Raw genomic sequence first — 21,808 nt, 5'->3', positions numbered from 1 at the left:
GCCTTTAATGTTAGGGGTCGTCAAAGCACAAGACGCTACAAAGGTAGACGCACCAAAATGAGCCACACACAGTCATCGATTGCTCTGAACCGATGGCAACGTTTTCATTTGTTTAATTCCTCCCAAACACAGGTCAACACATTAACCGACTGTATTTCTCATAATTTTGCGGGCGAACGATTCGGTGAAGTGGATTACTTCTACGTGGAAATCACAAACAACGCCGCGCGTTAACGCAGTGTCGGCGTAACCACTTGGGTATGAATTGTTATAGGCGACAGATCGAATTGGCGTCTTCTCTGAATCGCGTAACAACGCGTGTGGAGTGTGTGGAGGTGCATGTTTACCAACAGAGTGCTTGGTACCCCCCTACATCCGAAACCTCCCCACCACCCGCGTCCCCACCCCCCTTACCCGCGCGTTGAATGGCACGTGGCTTGAAGCCAATCAGAATGGTGGAACGTAGTGGTGTGTAATATGACGTTCTAGATTTGAAGCTTTCGTGACTGCAAGAATTCATACTCTTAGGTTTTTTTTTTCCTTACGTGACTTTACCAAAAAAACCTAAGAGTATGTAATATGACGAACACTGGGTACAAGTTGGGGGGGGGGGGCAATGTGGTTTGGGGGGGGGGAATACCAACCCGCATTGACCAGTGCGGTGAAGTATGGTCAAAGGACAAGTGTGGTTCACACGGTTCGGGTGTCCTCCCACAGCGAACACATCGTGGCTGGTGATCGATGTCTCCAGATAATTATAAGACGCACTTATTCCCCACCCCCTCCCCACTAACCCCTTTATCGCATACCGTGTCAACCCATACGGTGTGCCCCGTATTCTTGCACAGAGGAATTGAGTTGTCAGGTCCATAAGGCGTACAGCCGTTTCAATATGGGCAACAACAAACACGTCTTTGTTTGTATTTCTGCCTTGTGATAGCACTTTGTAGGATGAACGTTGAGATTTACAAGGGGCACCGGGTGACCAACAAGGTGTGAATTGGTCTGTAATAAGGCAGGCACTGATAAGGGGTTGACGGGTATGTAGTCGTATTTTAAAGCAAATGTTGGGGGTGCATCTTAGAGGGGTCCCGGTAGGCGTGTCACCAGACTTGTCGACTCACTGACGCCGCCGTGCCTAGCAACGGCGGCGTGACGTCACAACGCACCCGGCTCGGCCAATGAGCGCTCGCGCGCGTGTCCGCCGAACCGAGAGCCGGCAGGAAAGGATCGGCGCCTACCGATTTGGCCGGACTTCTGACGCGACCCCACCTACAACCGCTGACCGTTAGCTCCATGCCACAAATGCTCTCTTGTGGCTGCTTTACAAGGACTTGTTCGCTAGACGGACGAGCCCTCCGGAGAGCGCTTCTGCCCCGTCGAACGCACCGCAGGTTTTGGGTGCGTCTCACTTTCCAGAACGTCTTCACGATCCGGGGGAATGCGGTAAATAAACACACGAGTATTGGGCGATGCCTTATTCGCGAACACTCACACACACACGCGCAGATTTTCGACGGCACGGAATCCTCGTCTATGTGCTGTTGTAGCTTTATACGCTACGCATGTCACACGCACGATATAACTTAACAACGATCAGTAACGCGAGCGAGGAGGCTATTGTGTGCCGCATTGCATACTCGTTTGCAGGGGGGGTCACGGACACTCTGGAAGCTGGGAGTGTCTGAGAGGTGGGCGGTGGGGGATGGTTGGTGGGGGGTGGCCCTAAAATTCGAAGGTTTTCCAATATGGCCCTACGTTCATAATAAAGACAATTTATTTTCTAAATCGTCCCCCTCCCCCGTCCTTCCACTTGGATCTGCCACTGGGCTTGTCCCACTAGCTGGATGTGGATTACTCTCCTTTACAAAGGTGACGGAGAGTAATCCGCGACGTTCACTACACCTCACTGCGCTCGAATCGGAGGAAACTCGACGCATCCTCCGGCCGCTGCCGAGCGAGTTGCTGAACCCTCCCACAAGTTTCTCTGCGCAGCCCAAGTGAAGTAGGCATGAGTTTTGCATTTCTGATATTTCAGATGGTGGATTTGTCAAATTTTGGATATGTTTATTTTTATTTAAACTGATGAACGTTTATTGGGTTTAATTGTTTACGCACCAAATGTAATACCTTCACGTTTCTAATGTATTTTGTTCAACAAGGCAAGAAATCGGGAGTCCAAGATGAGTCCATTGCAAGAGTGACCTCGGGGGAATTCGTCTGCCAGGAAGTGGCGGTGATTTCCGTTTACCATCCCAATTCAGTAAATTTGCGGTGTAATTCTTCAAGTGTGGACCCTGACGCCGGCACACACAACGGCCGTTGCGGCGCATTATTAACGGGGGCGGCCGTCGCTCGATTCGAACCTTGAACCTCTGTGACGAGCGGCAAACGCTCCACCGCTCGAGCCACCTCGCCGCCAATTTTAATAACGTGAAAGCATTCGTCGCTGAATCGTGCAATTTGTAACGCGAAGTTGCGAGCGTAAACCAAGTAATTGTACCGTGAACACGAGTGTGCGGCATTTTATCGTCGCGCTAATCGGCTTCTAGAGGGGAATATCTTCGATTTGGTGACAACGGGTTTCTAATTCTAGCGCTGCCTTCCGCCGCCGCCTGCCACCGTGATGGCCTCTCCCCGCTGCTACATGCCACGTCGTTGATGGATGATGCCGAGCTGAGCGCCTTGACGTGTGATCCGCCGCAAGCATCCGGAAGTCTAATTCGACCCCCTGATGAGCAAAAAGATCACCACCCCTGGCTTCGTGGGAGGTCTCTCGTTCTACTCTGCCGTCCCCGTAGTCTGGAACGCCCTCCCAGCCATCTGTGCTGTTGACTCCCTGCCTGCTGCTCTCTAGTCCAGCCTCAAGACCTTCCTCACCATCACTCACCTACGAGCGCCACGTCCACCCCACGACCTGAACCTGCCCCACCGTCTCAAGATGCCGTTTTTTCCATCCATGATGCCACACCAACATAAAGTCGCAACCGTGAAGAAGGTTATCGTAGCGGGAGGCTCGGTGGCGCGCGGTCGACAGCGGCGCACGAGGTCCGGCCTGCCTGGCGACCTTGCCGGGCCACACGCGTGCTCGAGGGCCCGCGAGTAACCACGCTGTCCGTCGTGCTCCTCCCCTCACCGCTCAAGCGCCTGCTTCCCGCACGGCATTGGCTTCAGGTCGCACGGCGAGACCCGGTGCTCCTCCCGTCGCGACGCTCGTTGGCGTCCCACGCCGCCGTCACTTTAGCGATCGCAATCATCTCCCCGTACGATGCAGAGGGGTGGGGGGAAGGGGCGGGAGGGGGTGGGGGACAAGGGGGTGTTCGTCGAGCGACGCGAGAGAGCACGCGACCAATCGCGTGCTCTCGCGCAAACTCGTCTCGTCTGACAGCCTTCGCTGGCGATGCCCAGGAGGAGGGAGACAGCCGGACGAAGTTGGGTTGCGTTTTGCGTCGGTCCTATGCGCCCGCCCGCCACCCCCCCCCCCCCACACCGTGCAGCGTCGTCGAACTTTTGGTTTCGTCGGACGGCCAACCACGGTGCGACGTCGCCGGCGAAGTCGCGGCTGCACCCGCGAGGTGACGCGCCCCCCCCACCACCCCCGCTCACCACCCCGGGCCGACGCCGTCACTGCGAGGTGGATGCCTCCGACTCCCTGCTGGAAGACGGCAACGCGAGGGTGAGCACCCGCGCTGCAGCGCGCCTAGAGCAGGGCGGTCTAAGCAGGGGTGACCGCGATGGGCAGAGTGGACGGTGGACGGCAAGAGGCTCCTCTTACACTCGCACATCTGAGCCGTGCCACCGCGGTAAACGGGTGTTTGTTTCTTTTCTTTCCACTGGCTGCTAAACGAGCTGAGCTGCAATACGAGATTGCTTAGGGGAGGCCCAATCCGGTCGCGTGCGGGGAGCGCGCTCGAAGCGAGCGAAGCCTACGGCGAGACCAGATTGGCCCGGTCCACCTCGGCATTCGCGGCGCGATGCTAGGACCGTGTCGGTGCCTGCGGTCGTGCCGCGGCAGCTCTCCGATGTGCGTTCGGGGTATGGATGTCCACGACGCTTCGCTCCACGTGCCGGGAGGGGTCCTGACGTCACGGCCGTTGGACGTCACGCGCTAACAACCCCCCAAAACACTCGCCGGAGGGGCTCTGCTGATTGGTTTTGCGAAGGAAAGCTTGGGGTGAGCGGTGGGGTGGGGGGGTGTGGGGGGTTATGGGTCAGGAAGGTTATGGGTCAGGGGGGTTATGGGTCAGGGGGGGTTATGGGTCAGGGGTTAGGAGGAGGAGCTGGGGCTTACATTGCGGCAGCCACGGCTTTAAACAAGGCGTCATCCATTCTGTGTTAAGGCGACAAAACAAAAACCAAATCTGAAACCAACGCAAAAACAAAACGAGGGTAGCAAAACGAGCGACGAGGTGACGGGAGAGGTTCAATAGAAGAGGAATTAATCGGGAAACGGAGGACGGGCGATTAGGACAGGGCGATGTTTTACGGTTGCTGCGATATGGCGACGCCGACGTTTCAATCATGGCTCGTTCCCATCTTATTCAATCTTTCCATTTTCCCGACCAAAATGTTTGTGAAAAAGCAATAATTAAAAGTTCGTAATAACAAGAATGATTAAAGTTCGAATTATGTGGGTATTACCTGCTAAACGAGTGCCTTGCAAAGCGTGTTCTGGTCCAATTGGCGGCACGTGGTTAATCTATACATTAAAAAAATAAATTCTCGCGTAACTGACGGCACGTGTGTTCGTAGGCACTGTGAAAAAGTTACGGTGACTGGCACGTCCGTCCTATGGCAGGCTTGCGCTGCCGCGAACCGCAGTCGAATGACATTCAAAGCGACCTTCATTCCCTGGCGGCAGGCACGGCGAAGCAACTAAAGCGACACGATTGTGAAACGAAAATTGCCCTAGTTGAGGGAAACCTGCCGTCATGAAAAATCATTCCACCGCGGACCTTCAAATTGTATATTTCAAGATTGTAAAACGATATCGCGGCAACCCTGGCGAGCGTGCATACGTAGGGGGAAGAGGAGGCGTGCTGCATGCGGATCCTGGGAGTGAGGGAGAGGGGAGGACCGTGGAGAGGTCAGAGGGCAGGGGGGCGAGAGAGCCCTTAACCTTTGACCCGCCCCGCTTATAAGACCCCTCGCATGGTGTGGTGGGGCCGGCCTGGGAGAGGTCGTGGCTGGGCGTGTGGGCAAGGCGAGGTGAGGCCTACCTCTCCTCCTCGGCGACGGCCTCCAGCTCCTGCCGAAGTCTGCACCGTGACACGCGGGGACCCCATTAAGCACAGACCGTCCAAAAGCCAGGCTCTTCGTCGTCATCATCATCCACTGCTGGATGAAGGCCTCTCTAAGCCTTCACCATCTCTCACACATTCTCACGAAGCTATTAAAACTACTAAACCAATTTTATTTTTTTCACCAGGTTAAGGCCCACTGAGCTATGCAGCTCTTTTTCAGATGCGACCTGGCCACAAATGATAGCTCAACGAAGTGGCTTATCACGTGGTAATTTATAGCAGCCAAATGAGCGTTGATTTTAAATGTGGAGGGAAAAACCGGAGGACCCCGCGAAAAATCCAAGCGACCACAGGGAGAACATTCAAATTAGAAATGTACAGGCATCAGGGTCGGGATTGAACCCAACGACCTCCTGTATACCGGGCAAGGGCGTTAACTTATCGCCATCGTGGCGACTTCAGTTAGATTCTCTCCGTTCCGTCTCCGGCTCGAAGCGGGTACGGTGGAGTCCAGCTCAGAGGTCGGCAACCAAAATAACCAGAAGAGACATTTTTTGTCGAATTCGGTTCACAACTCAACATTTCAAGGGCCGCAATGCACTGCGATGAATACGAGACGGCGGTCCTTCATAAATAACGTCACGGAGCAGTCCTCAAAGAGCTTCACGCGGCTCCGAAGCTGCACGTTTGCCGGACCCCTGATCCAGCTCGATCAACAATCCATCCTGCTCCCGACGGGCGCTTTCCCTCCTTTGGCCGCCACTCTATCATTCGTGTCGACCATCGTTTATCCTTTGAGCAACGCGGCCTGTCCAAGCCCCACTGGACTTTTTTTGACGGCCGATGTGACGTCTGGAATGTGTGTACGTCCCCTAATCTACGCGTTCCTCTTCTTGTCTCTCAGTTTGGGAGTTCAAGGGCTCACTTCCCCCCCTACCCCCCACTGCCCCCCACCCCCACAGCTAGGGGAGGGAGAGCCGCGCTGGAAGTTGAGGAGTGCCCTGAAGCGAATGCTTCCAGCTGGTCACCGCGGTCCACCACAGAGATACGTCCCTTGAGGTTCATCCCTCCCCTGGCTTCATCACAGATAAGAGTGCTTCGATGGCACTATAATCACATTCCGTCTACTGCTGCTGCTCGTGCGCCGCCGTGCAAGTGCAAGGTCCCCTCGTCATTGTGATCCGCAGCTTCTTTCGTTTTGTTGAAGAGAGAGAAACCGCGGACCCAAAAAAGACGATGCGTTTTGTAAAAAAAGTTGCACGTGCGCGTATCCATGCCGGATCAAAACTCGCTGGGGGTGATCGATGAACGAATGGTAGCACCTCCAGTGGCTGCAAGGGGTGACGCAACTCCATCGCACAGAGCAGCAGTGGTCAACACGTGGGTCGCTAAATATGAATTTGTGGATCTCAGGGATTAATATCCGTGACAAACGCTCACATAAGCACAGACGGCTGTTTTCGTTATGGCTGATGGCAAATAAAAATCCGCCACTTCAAAATTCGTACACTAAAAAAATACATGTATATAAAACAACTTCCTCTAAATAGATGGCGCTTGTACTTTGTCTCTCGCATATTCCAGGGTTAAATGCATTCGGGTAGCTGTCAGTCAGAGCTTTCTGGTGGAGGCAAGTAAAAATCCTTGACTAAGAATTAATAATGGTATTCCTTCGTTATTCACAAACTTGCTGTCCGCGAATTTGGCTGTCCGCAAATCGCATCTGGAATTCTACACGACGACTGCTGCATCGAGAGATAAATTGATGATAGAGAAAGCGATGAGAGATAAAGTGACGATAGAGAGTGATGAGAGATAAAGTGATTAAGAGATAAAGTGATGATAAAGTGATGAAAGATAAATTAATTAAGAGATAAAGTGATGATAGAGAAAGAAATGAGAGATAAAGTGAAGAGAGATAAAGTGATGAGAGATACAGTGATGATAGAGAAAGCAATGAGAGATAAAGTGATGATAGAGAAAGTGATGACTGAGAGAGTAATTAGAGATACAGTGACGAGAGAGAATACGATGAGAAAAAGTGATGAGAGAGAAAGCTAATGCATTGATTTGAGGTAATTCATGATATGGATTTGTTTTCGTAGGCCAATATTGTTATCCGCGCAATTTTCCATTCATGAGCCTCTCCGGAACGCATCCCTTGCGAATAACAAATATTTAAACCACAATATATGCCGCGAGTACTTCACGTCCCGAGTATATTACGAGGTTAAATCCATCCGGCTAAACCGGTGGTCAGAGCCCTTGTGGTGGACGACGACGGCGGAGCGCGTTGAGAGGCACCGACGTGGATCAGAGCACTCCTCGGACCGGCCACCGGTGGCACGGAGCGTTTTGGCGAATCTCACGACGCCGCCGGTTCCTCGCCGGCGATTCGGCACGTGCGTCTGCGAGCTTAGGCTATTGGCCAAAGTTGCCCGCAAATTACTCGGTCGGCCGCACGTCACACAGACGTCGCTCTACCGACTGTGAGGACTGGGCAGGTCCCTCCGGAAAGAGACTTGCACGGCGTAAACAGTCGTAATTGTAATCATAGTAACTGACCGATGTTAAAGAATGATATCGATGCATCTTTTTTTTGTTTGTTTGGGCTGGCCATCGAACAAAGACGGTCACCGCATCGCGCACTTTCAGATGCGCTTCTGCAGAAAGTCTGGAACGCTCTTCCGATATTAGGAAGCCACTGGAGCTAGACACTTTTAAATAATCTAGATTGAAATCTCATTTATTTAGAACTGATTTTTGTGTTTAGTTTGTTGTCCTTCCCCTGCACTTCCAATTATCCACGGTTGGCTATTCATGGTGCAAAAAAAGTTCAACGTACAGTATTTACATTATATCTGTGGATCTCACCTCATTGTTTCGCTGGCTTCCCTCAACTCCTCCTCGAGCCTGCACACATCGTCAGCATCAACATCATCGTTACCATCATCATTAAACACCATCATCACCATCAACATTAACAATGTCTTTTTTTCATTTAAATATTTCACCGGGATAATAACCCTGAGATTGGACGCCTCGTTTGCAAGGGTGTCAAGTGACACATTCATAACAAGCTCGTGATGACAACAAACAAGGAAAAGATATAGCCTCAACAGACTGTTGAGGCAAGTGCTGTTAGCAAGTATGAAAGCCGGAACGGCATGTGAAGGGGTGGGTGGCCAGCACCACGCCCGACCGCCTTTGTCTTGCTAGTAGCGATATTTACATACCGCACCAGGTACTCAGTCGACATAGGGGAGGCCCAGGACCGGTTAAGATATTCGTCACCGGTGTTTACTCTGAGCGGGAATCTAACTCGGGTCGTGGGGTTGGTATCACGGCACATAACCACTACACTACCGCTCCCCACACACATAACCACTACACTACCGCTCCCCACACACATAACCACTACACTACCGCTCCCCACACACATAACCACTACACTACCGCTCCCCACACACTAACCACCACACTCCCGCTCCCCACACACATAACCACTACACTACCGCTCCCCACACACATAACCACTACACTACCGCTCCCCACACACATAACCACTACACTACCGCTCCCCACACACATAACCACTACACCACCGCTCCCCACACACATAACCACTACACTACCGCTCCCCACACACATAACCACTACACTACCGCTCCCCACACACTAACCACTACACTACCGCTCCCCACACACATAACACAAAACCACTACACTACCGCTCCCCACACACATAACCACTACACTACCGCTCCCCACACACTAACCACTACACTCCCGCTCCCCACACACATAACCACTATACTACCGCTCCCCACACAAAACCACTACACTACCGCTCCCCACACAAAACCACTACACTACCGCTCCCCACACACATAACCACTACACTACCGCTCCCCACACACATAACACAAAACCACTACACTACCGCTCCCCACACACTAACCACTACACTCCCGCTCCCCACACACATAACCACTACACTCCCGCTCCCCACACAAAACCACTACACTCCCGCTCCCCACACACATAACCACTACACTACCGCTCCCCACACAAAACCACTACACTACCGCTCCCCACACACATAACCACTACACTCCCGCTCCCCACACACATAACACAAAACCACTACACTCCCGCTCCCCACACACATAACACAAAACCACTACACTACCGCTCCCCACACACATAACACATAACACAAAACCACTACACTCCCGCTCCCCACACATAACCACTACACTCCCGCTCCCCACACACATAACCACTACACTCCCGCTCCCCACACACATAATACATAACCACCACGCACACATAACCACTACTCTACTGCTCCCCACACACATAACACAAAACCCCTACACTACCGCTCCCCACACACATAACACACACATAACCACTACGCACACAAAACCGCTACATTACCACTCCCCACACACAACACACACATAACCACTATGCACACATAACCCCTACACTACCGCTCCCCACATACATAACACACAGATAACCACTACACACAAAAACGGACATACACAAACACGGCAAACCGTATACAGTGCAAACGTTTTCAATATTAAACTTCTAAAGTATATATTTATATTCATATTCTTTGGGTCTTTCGGTAAAGCCACATAAAAAAATAATCACAAGATCACGACGTTTCGATCGCAACACAAGCAATCGTCATCAGGTGAGAGTCGCTGAAGCAGGAAAGAATATCTGGCGTGAGCGCTGCTGAGGCAGGGGAGTTATAAAAGTTGGAGATGGGTGTGGCCCAGGGGTCAGTGGGCGGGGCTAGAGATGAAATTTGCATGTAAAGATAGGAGAAATCTTGATAAACGAAGCTGTGGGGGTGGCCATTGCATTGTGATGTATGCATGCAGGGTTAAATACGCGGTGTCACGGCCAACGCGGCTCGCGCGAACGTGAGACCGCGAGCACGTGAATAGATAAAACATCGCGCGGCCAGTGTGGCGGGACCCATTGTGCCTCCCAGCAAGAGGGGTCCCAGGCTCGGTTCCCTACTCGGGGGCCTGCGTAGAGATATTTGTTTGTTGATCTCCCCCCGTTCTGCATTGGGGTTCCTTCGGGCTTTTCCGCGTTTCCTGGCACAGCAGAGAAAACTCGCAAGTGCCACCAGACTTGGCCAACCATCCCAATGCTGAAAATTTGACACTGCAAATTACTCAATTGTGAAGCCACGCACACCACAGCGACAGTGACCCCCCCCCCGCCCCCACTGCCAAACATCGGCAGAGCCCTTCTGAAAAAGAGATGAGACTCGCTGACGCTTTCCTGGGTAAACAAGTGTGATACTAATAAATCCAATTCTAATAAATGACAGAATAATAAACTGGCAAATGAAGAATGGCCGGTGGCTTTTGGCATCAGTCCCCCATGAAGTGCAGATATAAGAGTCATTACTGGCTGGACCAGAAACATCATAGAGTGCAAATTAAAAGCCGGTGGAAAAATAATGACGACGACGACATAGATGATGAACTCAACGGTATACACAGCGTCTCGCCGTGTACCCCAAGTCGCATTCGAACGGGCGCAGAAGACAAAACTAAACAAACACTCTGGGCCAAATTGTGGTCTGGTGATATTGTGTGACGTCATCGGTGACTTGTCCGAGACCATCATCAGTTCACTGCACTCAAGAGAGCCTGGTTTCATCACTGGTGGCCGAACCCCTGATCTGGCACTCAGGTTCCCGGTGGTGCTGGCTCAGTTGTTAGGCAACCACTGTCACCGCCTCCAACTCTGGGATCTCTGTTTGAGTCCCGCGCCGCACCACGAGCCTCCACCCGAAACATTACGACTTTGCTGTTGGTGCTTGCGAGTGCGTACAGTGGAACTTCTTTCGCACCGTACGTAGCCAACCGTGCTCATCGGAGTGTGGCGATGGTTGGACAGCGAGGGGTTGGGGAGACGATGGGAGAGACACCAAAGGGGGAGAGAGAGGAATGCCTCGTTTCCACAGGCTGTGGGAACAGCCCTGGCTCTGGGTCGGCACCAAGCCGGACCAAATGCCCCTTTTCCACTGGCACATCTAAGCCGAGCTTGCGCGGGGCCCCTCGCAGCAGGGGGCCGTTCTCCACCGGATAATTGCCGAGCCGGAAACTAGACCATGACAGGGAGGCCTCACATACGTCTGCATGTGGATCGGGCCCAAGCAGGGCCTAGAGGCGGATGGGGCTCTCTCGCTCGGCCCTCGCTCCAGGCCCACCTGAAGCAGGGGAGGGGCAGGGATGCGGAGCGAGAGAGGCCGATCCCAGGTGGCCTCGTGGTACAAGGCAGCCGGGCCCTGCCGCTGTGACCGGGCCACTGGGCCACTCGGCTCCCCGGCATTTGTGGAAACGAGGCAAGCAGAGTGCGGGGGGCCCCGAGGCAGAGAGGGGAGGTAAGCACGTGGGGGGGGGGGGGGCGTGCATGGGGGGGAGGGGGGGAAGGGTATGGTGGGGAGGGATCGGGGGATGGGGGGAGCTGTTACCTTCGCTTTCTCCTGCGGAACCGCGCCTCCTCTAGCCTTCATTGGGGATGGGGGTCAGGAGGTCAGGGGGGGTCACACGAGGTCACATGCGATGGGGCACAACACACGGCGAGGACGCTGGACCGCGGGCAAATAAAAACGGCAACGGCAGCGGCGGGATCGATGGCGGAGACGATGGGGCACAAACATGCAGTGTGGCGCGGAGTGTTGCGAGTGCACGCGGGAGTGTGTGTGGGCGAGTGTGGGCGAGTGTGGGCGAGTGCGGGCGAGTGTGGGCGAGTGTGGACGTGCGCTCACCGCATGACCCCGTCGGGGATGTGGATGTGCTCCATGGGCAGCATCTGAGCCAGCTCCACCAGGCTGTGCACGTAGCGGACTTTACTCGAGAACTTGGTGCTGTAGAGACAAAGATCCCCATATAGCCTCAATAGATTGTTGGGGCAAGTGCTGTTAGCGAGCACCTATGAAGACGCGCCTCCGATTAGCACGGTTCAACATACGTACATACGAGACCGCATGTCACACGAGGGGGTGGGTGGTCAGCACGACATCCGGCTGCCTTTGTCTCCCGAGCGGCAATGCATACGCATCGTGTCCGGTAATTATTTGATGCTGAATCGACCTAGGGGAGGCCCAGAACCGGTTCATATAATCGTCACTGGTGTTGGTGGCCAGGAACGGGAATCAAATTCGGGTTGCCAGGTTTGTAGCGCAGCATGCTTACCGCTACACTACTCAGTGCTGCTCACGCGCACACACAGCATCGTCGTCGTCGTCATGATCATCCACGATCGATCCACTGCTGGATGGAGGGCTCCCCAAGCCGTCGCCAGCTCTCGCGGCGCCGCGACGATCAGTCTCATGGCCCGCACGCGAGCCCGCACGCGAGCCCACGGCACCGCTCCACCTGTGGCCCGGTGGAGCGTAACGCTCCACGTGGAGGGGCTATGCAAGATACGACTGACAGCCCCCCTCTTTCTCCCGACTCACTTTTACTCAAATTGCTACGATGTTTTTAACCCCGTACACAATAATACATAGGCGATAACTATATATGTGTTATGTTAGTTGCACTGTCTTTTGGGTCGAGAGGAAGTCAGTCTCAGTGACAGTGTTAATAAATAGATTTAAAGGTACAATTACTCGCGATTAAGTTATCGTGCGTCTTGCTTTCATGCCGGCCCATCGGTCGAGGATTTCCTCAAAGGGGGTGGAACTTGATGGTGCTCTATTGACACGTTAGCCATATGCGTTTAATCGGGTTTGGTTCATGGCAGGCAGCAGGTAATTTTTTATGAATATTTTTAATTCAGAATTTTTCTTAACGTGTTCTTACTTACTCTTTGACTCTTTCGGTAAAGTCATGTAGGTGTAAAATAAAATAAATCACGACGTTTCGGGCGCAACACTTTCCCACCTGATGATGGACGCTTGTGTTGCGCCCGAAACGTCGTGATTTTTTTTATTTTACACCTACGGGACTTTACCGAAAGAGCCAAAGAGTATGGATTCCTGCAGTCACAAAAGCTTCAAATCAAGAGTGAACTTACTTATTTATCTGTTGATTCGGGCCCCCCCCCCCCCCTTGTGGCCGACTATCCCCCTACGCATCGCATAACGCTGCCACATACCCCCCCACCCCCGCCCCATTGTCGCCCCCTGCCACGAGCCCATCGTCTCTTGAGGCGGCGTCTCGCCCAGGCCCACTTCCTGCTCTTAACGGTCATGAACCTGCGTACTTGACGCGTTCCTCTGTCTGCCCATGTCTCGGTGTAATTCCAAGCGTGCACTTCCCTGTGCTCGCAGACTCACAGCGCACATGCGGACAAACGTTTGCCGTGCGGCTGTACAGACTGTTGGTGTGGGACGTGCGAGCGAGCACCCATTGAGGCCGGAACATTTAAAAAAAGCCTGGTGTTGGTCGTCTCCGGCAGGGCCTTACCGTCCCGTAAGTACCGCTGAGTACCTGTGAGTACCCGTGAGTCCCCACGAGCATCCCCGAGTACCCCTGAGTAACCGAGAGTACCTGATGAAAGGCCGGGAGAAAGCCAGCACCGTCCGGATGAACCAGGATGGGTGAACGATAACCAGCGACTTGAGGTTCTTCCGTAACCTGCCGGCACAAGCGCGGTTAGAACGGCAGCGGATTCAAGGTGGCCGGGCGGCTCGGAGGGCAGAGACGCCGAATCCAGGTTTCAGTCGCTGCCTGTGATTACACCGGGCTCTCGGTTGTCGCGCCTTTAGCCGGATCACCAACGGCTGCACGAAAAAACTCCCCATCACATTCAATTTGTTTGTGCACTTAATTATGGGTGAATTTCATCTGAGCGGCCACTTTGGTTGCGAGCGCGGTGTCCCTCCATTCACGAGCGTTCGGTTTTCTTATCGAAATCTCGCGACGACGCGATTGACACATTTATTATTACTACTACAGGAACTTTTTCGACGGACGAAATCAAATTTCCGTGCGAAACGAAATTTGACGATGGCCATGCGCAATGAGATCATTAAACAGTTTGTTCGTATCTCTGAAAGTTCGTAAGTCGAGTGTTCATAAGTAGAGGAGTCACTGTATAAGAAATGGACCATCCAAGTTATAAATAAAAAATCACGCACACACCATAGGGGTGGATAATGCAGAGCTTCGCATCTGGGGTGCCCCGTGTTTTTCTTTCTAATTACAGGTATCCCTCGCTTTACGAACGTTCGGTTCACGACATTTTGCGTTAACGTAAATTGACAAATTACGGACTCAGTTTTTCTTTTTCCCCGATTAATGAAATCAAATTTCCGCATTAACGAAATTTCTCAACGGCACGTGCCGAGACATCACCAAACGAGGAGCCGCCCGGGAGGCTGCCGTCATCCATCCGCGACAGCGTCACGGTGTCCCTAAACTACAAATTATATTTTACCAGGTAAGGCCCACTGAGCAACGTAGCTCTTTTTCAGAAGCGACCTGGCCAACGTTGTACATATATTCCTGCAGTGTAACAGCAGCAACGCCTCCACATCACCGCGCCAGTCATTCCAACATGCAGCAACTTCTTTTGTTCAGTTGCCTGAAAAGGTCATTTAAAAAAAAATGTATTATTCACTCCTTTTAATATGATGTTCTTTGTTATAATTTTTTGTGCATTGTGTAAAGTGATATAGGTGGATATTTTTAGGTTAGTAGTACAGTTGGAAGGACTGTTCGAAGTGGGTGGGTGGCCAGCACTTTAGTGGTGATGTTTACACATCGCACCGGGTACTCAATTGAGGCTGAGTCGAACTAAGGGAGGCCCAGGACCAGTTCAGATAATCGTCACTGGTGTTGGCCGCGAGCGGGAATCGAACCCGGGTCACCAAGTTCATAGCGCGAACTGCTACACTACCGCTCCCCACGCACTGAAACACGAACACTTATACACATGCGCAGACACACGCACTGAAACACTAACACTTATACGCATGCGCACAGATACACGCACAGAAACGCAACATGGTCCCAAAGAGAGACACACTCACACACAGTTATGCACACGTACAGGCACACAGCAAAGACACACATACATAATTATGCACACGTGTAAAGACATTTGCGAGCAGTTATAGACACGCATAGATACCTAAATAAGCACACAACACTCCTGCTTCACAAATCTGTCCCTCCATACAGATATTCGAGTATTTTTTACCCATCCCATCAGCCAGACGGCCTTCTGGGAGTGCACCATTTCAGCAGCATTGGTTCAACGCAGGCAAATTCAGGACCGGTTTCGACACACAGCGTCCCATCGGTAGAGTCAGGTTTGTTTAAGCCAACGCCGGTGAACTGCCAGGCGTTCTTACAGGCAAGGAGCCCTCTCTGTTAGACACGGGCCTGAGCTAGGCTAAGGTGAGCGAGCGTGTGAGCACGCGTGTTCCCTACCGCCGGTCGATCATGGTGTAGCAGCGCTTGAGCCAGCCCAGGCCGGGCATGCGCCGGTGCGGCGTGGCACCGTTGAGGTACACGATCATGTAGTCCTCGGCCACGAGCAGCTCCAGCGTGTTGATCACGTAGCTACGCATGGCAACGCAATGGCAGCAGCAGCAGGTCAACTCTCACCCCCCGACTACGGCGCAGGAGACTCTCTCCCCTCTGGGTGTCTCAGTGGAGACTCTCTCCCCTCTGGGTGTCCCAGTATAGACTCTCCCCTATGGGTGTCCCAGTGGACACTCTCCCCTCTGGGTGTCTCAGTGGAGACTCTCTCCCCTCTGGGTGTCCCAGTATAGACTCTCCCCTCTTGGTGTCTCAGTGGAGACTCCTCTGGGTGTCTCAGTGGAGACTGTCCCCTATTGATTTCTCAGTAGGGACCAGTGTGTGCCTTCTCTATTTGTTTATTACAAGGGTAACATTCATCGTCCGAATTTGCAAACATCACGTGCAAATTTCTCAATTGTAATTTACATATCAATCCGTGCCTCCAATTAGCACGGCTGGCTATGTACGGTGCGAAAGAAGTTCAACGTGCATACAAACATAGCCCCCCTGCTGTGGAAACTTGGCAGGACCCTCCAGAAAAAGAGTCGTGAGACTCTGAGGATCTCCTGAGTACAGAGCGAAATCCACAAATATATTTCAACTTCATTTGGGTGTAATTTGCGTGTGTGACCAGCTGTGTATTCTACTGTTGCTGTGGGTCTATACTGCTTTGTGTGTTTGTACTGTGCCACTTCGTGTGTCTCTGTGCTGCCGTGTGTCTGTGCTTTGCCACTCTATTCGTCTCTGTGTTGTGCCATTCTGTGTGTATCTGTGCTGTTCTGTGTGTCTCTGCCGTGGCGCTTTGTGTGTCTCTGTCCGTTAGCTTCGCTCTATGGGTTTGTGTGCTGTGCCGCTCACAGGAAGAGGTTCTCCATGATGTAGCTGTAGTTGGGCTGCCGACTGTCCGGCATGTAGCAAGCGGCGAACACGATGATGGCGTTGAGGCCCTCTCCGTAGTAGCCTGCGGTACACACACACAGACAGACACACGCACACAGATAGACACATGCACACAGACACACACACAGACACACAGATACACACAGACAGATACACAGACACACACAAAGATCCCCCGTATTGCCTTAACAGACTATTTGGGTAAATGCTGTTAGCGAGCACCTATTAAGGCCGGCAACGGTACACGAGGGATGGGTGGCCACCACCACACCAGGCCGCCTTTGTCTCCCCAGTGGCGATGTTTACACACTGCACCAGGTACTTATTTGAGGCTGAGATAAGCCCAGGACCAATTCAGATAATCGTCACTGGTGCTGGCCGTGAGCGGGAATTGAACTCAGGTCGCCGGGTTCGTTGCGAATCGCACTAACTGCTCTGTCACCGCTTCCCCGCATTAGTTTGTGACCGGCCGATCCGATAGATGAACATCCTACGTTTATTCAAGCCGTACAGTCAACACCAGGTGGGAATTGAGAGCCAAAGGCCACGATGCAGCAGGGCGATATTTGGTGAAAAATGAGCTAAGTTTTCCCCAATCCTGGCCCGCTGGCTGCAAAACGTAATAATCTGTCGCACCGTTATATCTTTAACCCTAAAATAGTTTACGACAGCCCAAATGTCGCGCCAATCCGTGAGCAACTTCACCACAGCCATCGTGCGAGTTGAACACCGTGGAACAAGCGCCTGATTTGACGGGAGTATTTCCACCGCTGACTTCACGAGCGAGGCCCAGCAGCGACGCGCCGGCGGTGGCTCACCGCCGTGCGACAGCACGCGGCGGTACGGCTCGATGGCGGACATGTCGATCCGGTACTCCTGCTCGCCGATCACCACCGAGCGCCACAGGCTCGCGCCGCCGCCCCCCGGCGCCGCGTCGTCGTCCCCGCCGCCGCCGCGATCCGAGAGGCCCGGCGGGGCGCGCTCCCCTCCGCCACGGCCCTTTATCGGCGTGTCGTCTGCGCGCGTCACACACGCACGCAGGCGTGAACATGCACACGTGCGTACATATGTTGAACTTCTTTCGCACCCATACGTAGCCAACCGTGCTCATCAGAGGTGCGGGGGAAGGACATCGCAACATGCACACGTGTGTAGACACGCACGCATGTGTTCAAGGTATTTGTCATGGAAACAAAGATGCCCCTGGCCCTCCCCACCACCCCATAGCCTTAACAGACTTTTGGGGAAAATGCGGTTAGCGAGCACCTATTAAGGCCAACACAGCACGCGCAGAGGTGGGTGGCGAGCACCCCACTAGGTACTCATATAAAGCTCAATCGACCCAGGTCCGGTTCAAATAGTCGCCACTGTTATTTGTCATAAACAGGAATCTAATTCAGGTCCCTGCTTACCGTGACACTACCGCTCCACTACACAGGAACAGACACACACACGCAAATAAAGATTCCCCGTATGGCCATGCAGACGGCTGGGGCGAGTGCTGTTAGCGAGCACCGATCTATGCCAGCTTGGAGTATGGGGGGTGGTGTGGTCAGCGCCACGCCTGGCCGACTTGGTCACTGCACCAAGTATAAGCGGAGGCCCAGGACCGGTTCAAATATCGCTCGCTGCCGATGCTAGGTGTGACCGGGAATTGAACCCAGGTTGGTGGGTTCATTGCGCAGTTCGGCAACTGTGAGTGTAAAGGAGGCTTGTGAAGGAAGCTACTGGCCAGTTGAAGGCAGCTGCCCTCCTGCAACAGCGGAGGGCATAGGGAGCGATGCTCGGAACAACAAGCGGAGCACTGGGCGGCTAAGACGCATTGAGGTGGCACAGGTGGTTGATCTACCAGTCATTTCAGTCACACCATAATGCCCGGGTCTGTCAGGTGGCCTCCTGCACCTAGGGGGCTGGCACATTAGTCAGCTCATAACACCCGGCCGGGTCTATCCCAGCGAGCCTTCCACACTGCACGTGACAGCCTCGAAGTGTACCTAGCCTGACACAAGCACTGTGCAGTGTCGTCACCGCCACGTAGTGACGAACGGCGGTCGTCGTCGTTGTTGTCGCGTGCGTGTGTCCGTGCGTGTGTCCGTGCGTGTGTCCGTGCGTGTGTCCGTGCGCGCGCGTCCGCTCACCCTCCCACTCGAGCTCGTTGCCCGGCGTGTACTCGATGGAGTCCGCCTCGTCAGGGGTGTCCATGCCGTCCACGTCGAAGTCGAGGTCGTCGGGCGTGTCGACGCCACCGTCGTCCGACAGCAGTGAGCCCTCGCTGCGGTCCAGCGACAGGCTGATGTCCGGCGCCTGCAGCTTGCGTCGCCGGGACGACGCGCCGGCGGCCCCGCGGCCTTCAACGCCGCCGTCTGAGACGCGCCGGGGCACGCGGAGGAACGGGCAGGTGGGTATGCACGCGGTTACGCACAGACACGGGACGGGTGCAGATGCAGACGGATGTAAGATGTTCGCACACGTGCATACAACCGGACACACACACACACAGATAAATACAGATACAAAGACAAAGATCCCCTGTGTGGCCTTAACAGACTGTTGGGGCAAGTGCTGTTAGCGAGCACCTATTAAAGCCGGCATGGCACACGAGGGGGTGGGTGATCAGCACCCGCCCGGCCGCCTTTGTCTCCCTTGTGGCGAAGATTACACATCGCACCAGGTTCTCACTTAAGGCTGAGTCGGGATAGGGCAGGCCCAGGATTGCTTCAGATAATCGTCACTGGTGTTGGTCATGAGCGGGAATCGAACTCGGGTCGCCGGATTCGCAGCTCGCTAACCGCGACGCTACCACTTCCGACCCAGAGACATATGTACAGATACACGCACATAGACACATGCAGACACGTAGAGAGACATACAGACACGTAGAGAGACACACAGCACACAGGTGTTGCACCGACATAAACATATACAAATGTACGGACACAGACGCAAATGAACGCCACAAGCACGCGCACAGATACGCACACCGATGCACGCGAGGTCATGAGTATGTGCGCACGACTGCGTGAATGTAATAGGTGCTCGCTAACAGACGTTACTTCAGCAGTGATAAGTATTTAATTGGGTGATATTTGTCTGTGTGTGTAGGAAGATATTGGTGATCCTGACTTAACGTGTTCTTCACGTGTTCTTAACGTGTTCTCACGAAGGGCATCCCAACAGTCTCTGCAGCTCAACGGGAGATCTGTGCGAGGTCTGCGTGAGGAATCCGTTCGTTATGGTTCAAATAAAGAGCTTCATTGCGAGTTTTGTGAAGAACGATGCAGTCATGGTTATGATGCCCTTTATACAGGAAAGCCTTGGCTTAGCCTCAAGACCCCTCTTGAGGAGGGTCCTGCCACATTGGGACGGTTGTCCGAGTCCACGTGCTCGGCTTCGCGTGCGCGGAAGCCGCGGAGTTGCCCAAAATTTTTTTTTTCACAGAGATGGCTTCAATACTCCACTGGTGTACTGTACTGCCATCTCCTGGCCACCGCTTGGCATTAATGATTGCCAATGGCACTTTGAAATCTGGCTCTCTGCTGATTAAAACTAATTATCCGGTGATGCTGCTGCTGCGATGGCAGTGGTACACAAGCACAAATAACAAAACCCTCAACCTTCTAAAAGGAAAACATATATCATAGACGTTTCGGGCAATAACCCTTCTTCATATAAAATGAAGAATGGCCTCTCCAAGGTCAACTTGGTCTCTCCTAGGTCAATCTTAGCACCTGACAATGAGCACCTGGTGAAAGGGGTTCAAGAGAGACAAAGGTGGCTGGGGCAGGTAAGGGGAAGGATGCGATGGTGGTGCTGGGGAGCTGGCTCCATCCCAGCCGGGCTTTGCGTGCCAGGGCCCGGCCTTAGCCGGCCGTGGGGGTGCGCGTTAACGAGCCGCTCTGCGCGGCTGCCGTTGGCGGCGCGTGCCGGGCGAACAAAGCCAGGCCTTGTTATCCGCGTGCGTGCCTCACCAGAGCCTCTGAAATCCCCCTCGGGGGAGGACCCCTGCGGGTCTAGGGGGTACGAATGCTCCATGTCCCCGTCTTCTGGAAGGGGCCTTTAACACACGCACACACACAACAACACAGAGACCACCCGTGCATAGCGTTAGCAGGCTGTTGGGGCAGGTGCTGTTCAGGAAGGGCTGTGTAAAAACCGGAACGGCACGCAACAGGGTGGGTGGTCAGCACCACGCCCGGCCGCCTTTGTCTCCCCAGTGACGATGTTTACACACCGCAGCAGCTTACTTATTTGAGGCTGAGTCGACAAAGCGGAGACCCAGAACCGGTTCAGATCATTGGTGTTGGTGGCCGTGAGTGGGAATCGAACTCGGGTCGCTGGGTTTGCAGCTCACCGCGCGAACCAATGCGCCACAGTTTGTTGTTCTTCCCCCGCACCTCCGATTAGCATGGTTGGCTAACTAGGGGCCATCCATTTAGTACGTACGCATGGAGGGGGGAGGGGGGGTTAACTCAAATGCGTTCGCTTGCGTATGGGGGGTCCACTGACAATGTACGAACGCATAGGAAATGGGGGGGGGGGGTGAAGCCTCAATCATAATTTGTCTACATTGGCCTTCAAACGATCTGTTTGCTTAAACACGTTAATATTATTCATCCTTGATCGTTTCTGCGTGGATTAAATATCGGCCGTTCTATAGGATTCGGGGGGGGGGGGGGGTGCGTCAAGCGTACGTACGCAGGTGGGGGGGACGGTGTAAAAAGTCCGCGTGCATACAGGGAGGGGGGGAGGGGTCAAGTTGACAGATTGTTGCGTACCTACTAAATGGATGGCCCCACTACGGTGGCGAAAGAAGATCAACATACAAACACACACACACAGACATACACAGAGACAAAGATCACCTGGACACCCTTAACGGACCGCCATAATTATTATACACATTAAGGCGCATAGATACACATATTACAATATACCACCTGGAACATCCCTCGTGATGGTGGTGCGTCTCATTCACAAGGGTGTCCATCGCTGTCGCACGACTCGCGATGACCCCTGGGTATTGTAGTGCCCCTACACCGCGCCTCACAATCTCCGCCGCTCCAGAGGAATCGAACTCTCTCCCTGCCCTCTCGTGTGTCCGTGACCCCCACTTACTCTGCATCATCGTCACCATCGTCACCG

At 53.5% G+C, this 21,808-nt stretch overlaps 1 protein-coding gene across 7 annotated transcripts in view; it reads right to left on the bottom strand.

Annotated features, from left to right (window-relative positions):
• Positions 1-3,588: 3,588 nt before the first annotated feature.
• Positions 3,589-21,808, bottom strand: part of ATCAY (ATCAY kinesin light chain interacting caytaxin) — a 39,845-nt gene continuing 21,625 nt past the window's right edge. For 3 of the 7 annotated variants that reach the window (XM_078612788.1, XM_078612787.1, XM_078612783.1), the window contains exons 4-15: positions 20,635-20,720; positions 18,805-19,029; positions 17,485-17,682; positions 16,625-16,727; positions 15,674-15,805; positions 13,787-13,873; positions 12,058-12,156; positions 11,761-11,796; positions 8,118-8,156; positions 5,220-5,258; positions 4,292-4,330; positions 3,594-3,655 (exon numbers count right to left, since the gene is read on the bottom strand). In XM_078612788.1, coding sequence (XP_078468914.1) covers positions 3,625-3,655; positions 4,292-4,330; positions 5,220-5,258; positions 8,118-8,156; positions 11,761-11,796; positions 12,058-12,156; positions 13,787-13,873; positions 15,674-15,805; positions 16,625-16,727; positions 17,485-17,682; positions 18,805-19,029; positions 20,635-20,720 — 1,114 coding nt within the window. In that variant the 3' untranslated portion in view covers positions 3,594-3,624. Of the gene's footprint in view, positions 3,656-4,291; positions 4,331-5,219; positions 5,259-8,117; positions 8,157-11,760; positions 11,797-12,057; positions 12,157-13,786; positions 13,874-15,669; positions 15,806-16,624; positions 16,728-17,484; positions 17,683-18,804; positions 19,030-20,634; positions 20,721-21,808 lie in introns of those variants that run through there. The other 4 variants (XM_078612785.1, XM_078612784.1, XM_078612786.1 and 1 more) reach the window with 4 other exon arrangements.

The sequence above is a fragment of the Lampetra planeri genome, chromosome 39, assembly GCF_965212315.1.
Source record: "Lampetra planeri chromosome 39, kcLamPlan1.2.h2, whole genome shotgun sequence".
NCBI lineage: Eukaryota > Metazoa > Chordata > Hyperoartia > Petromyzontiformes > Petromyzontidae > Lampetra > Lampetra planeri.
This window is presented reverse-complemented; position numbering and strand designations above follow the sequence as displayed.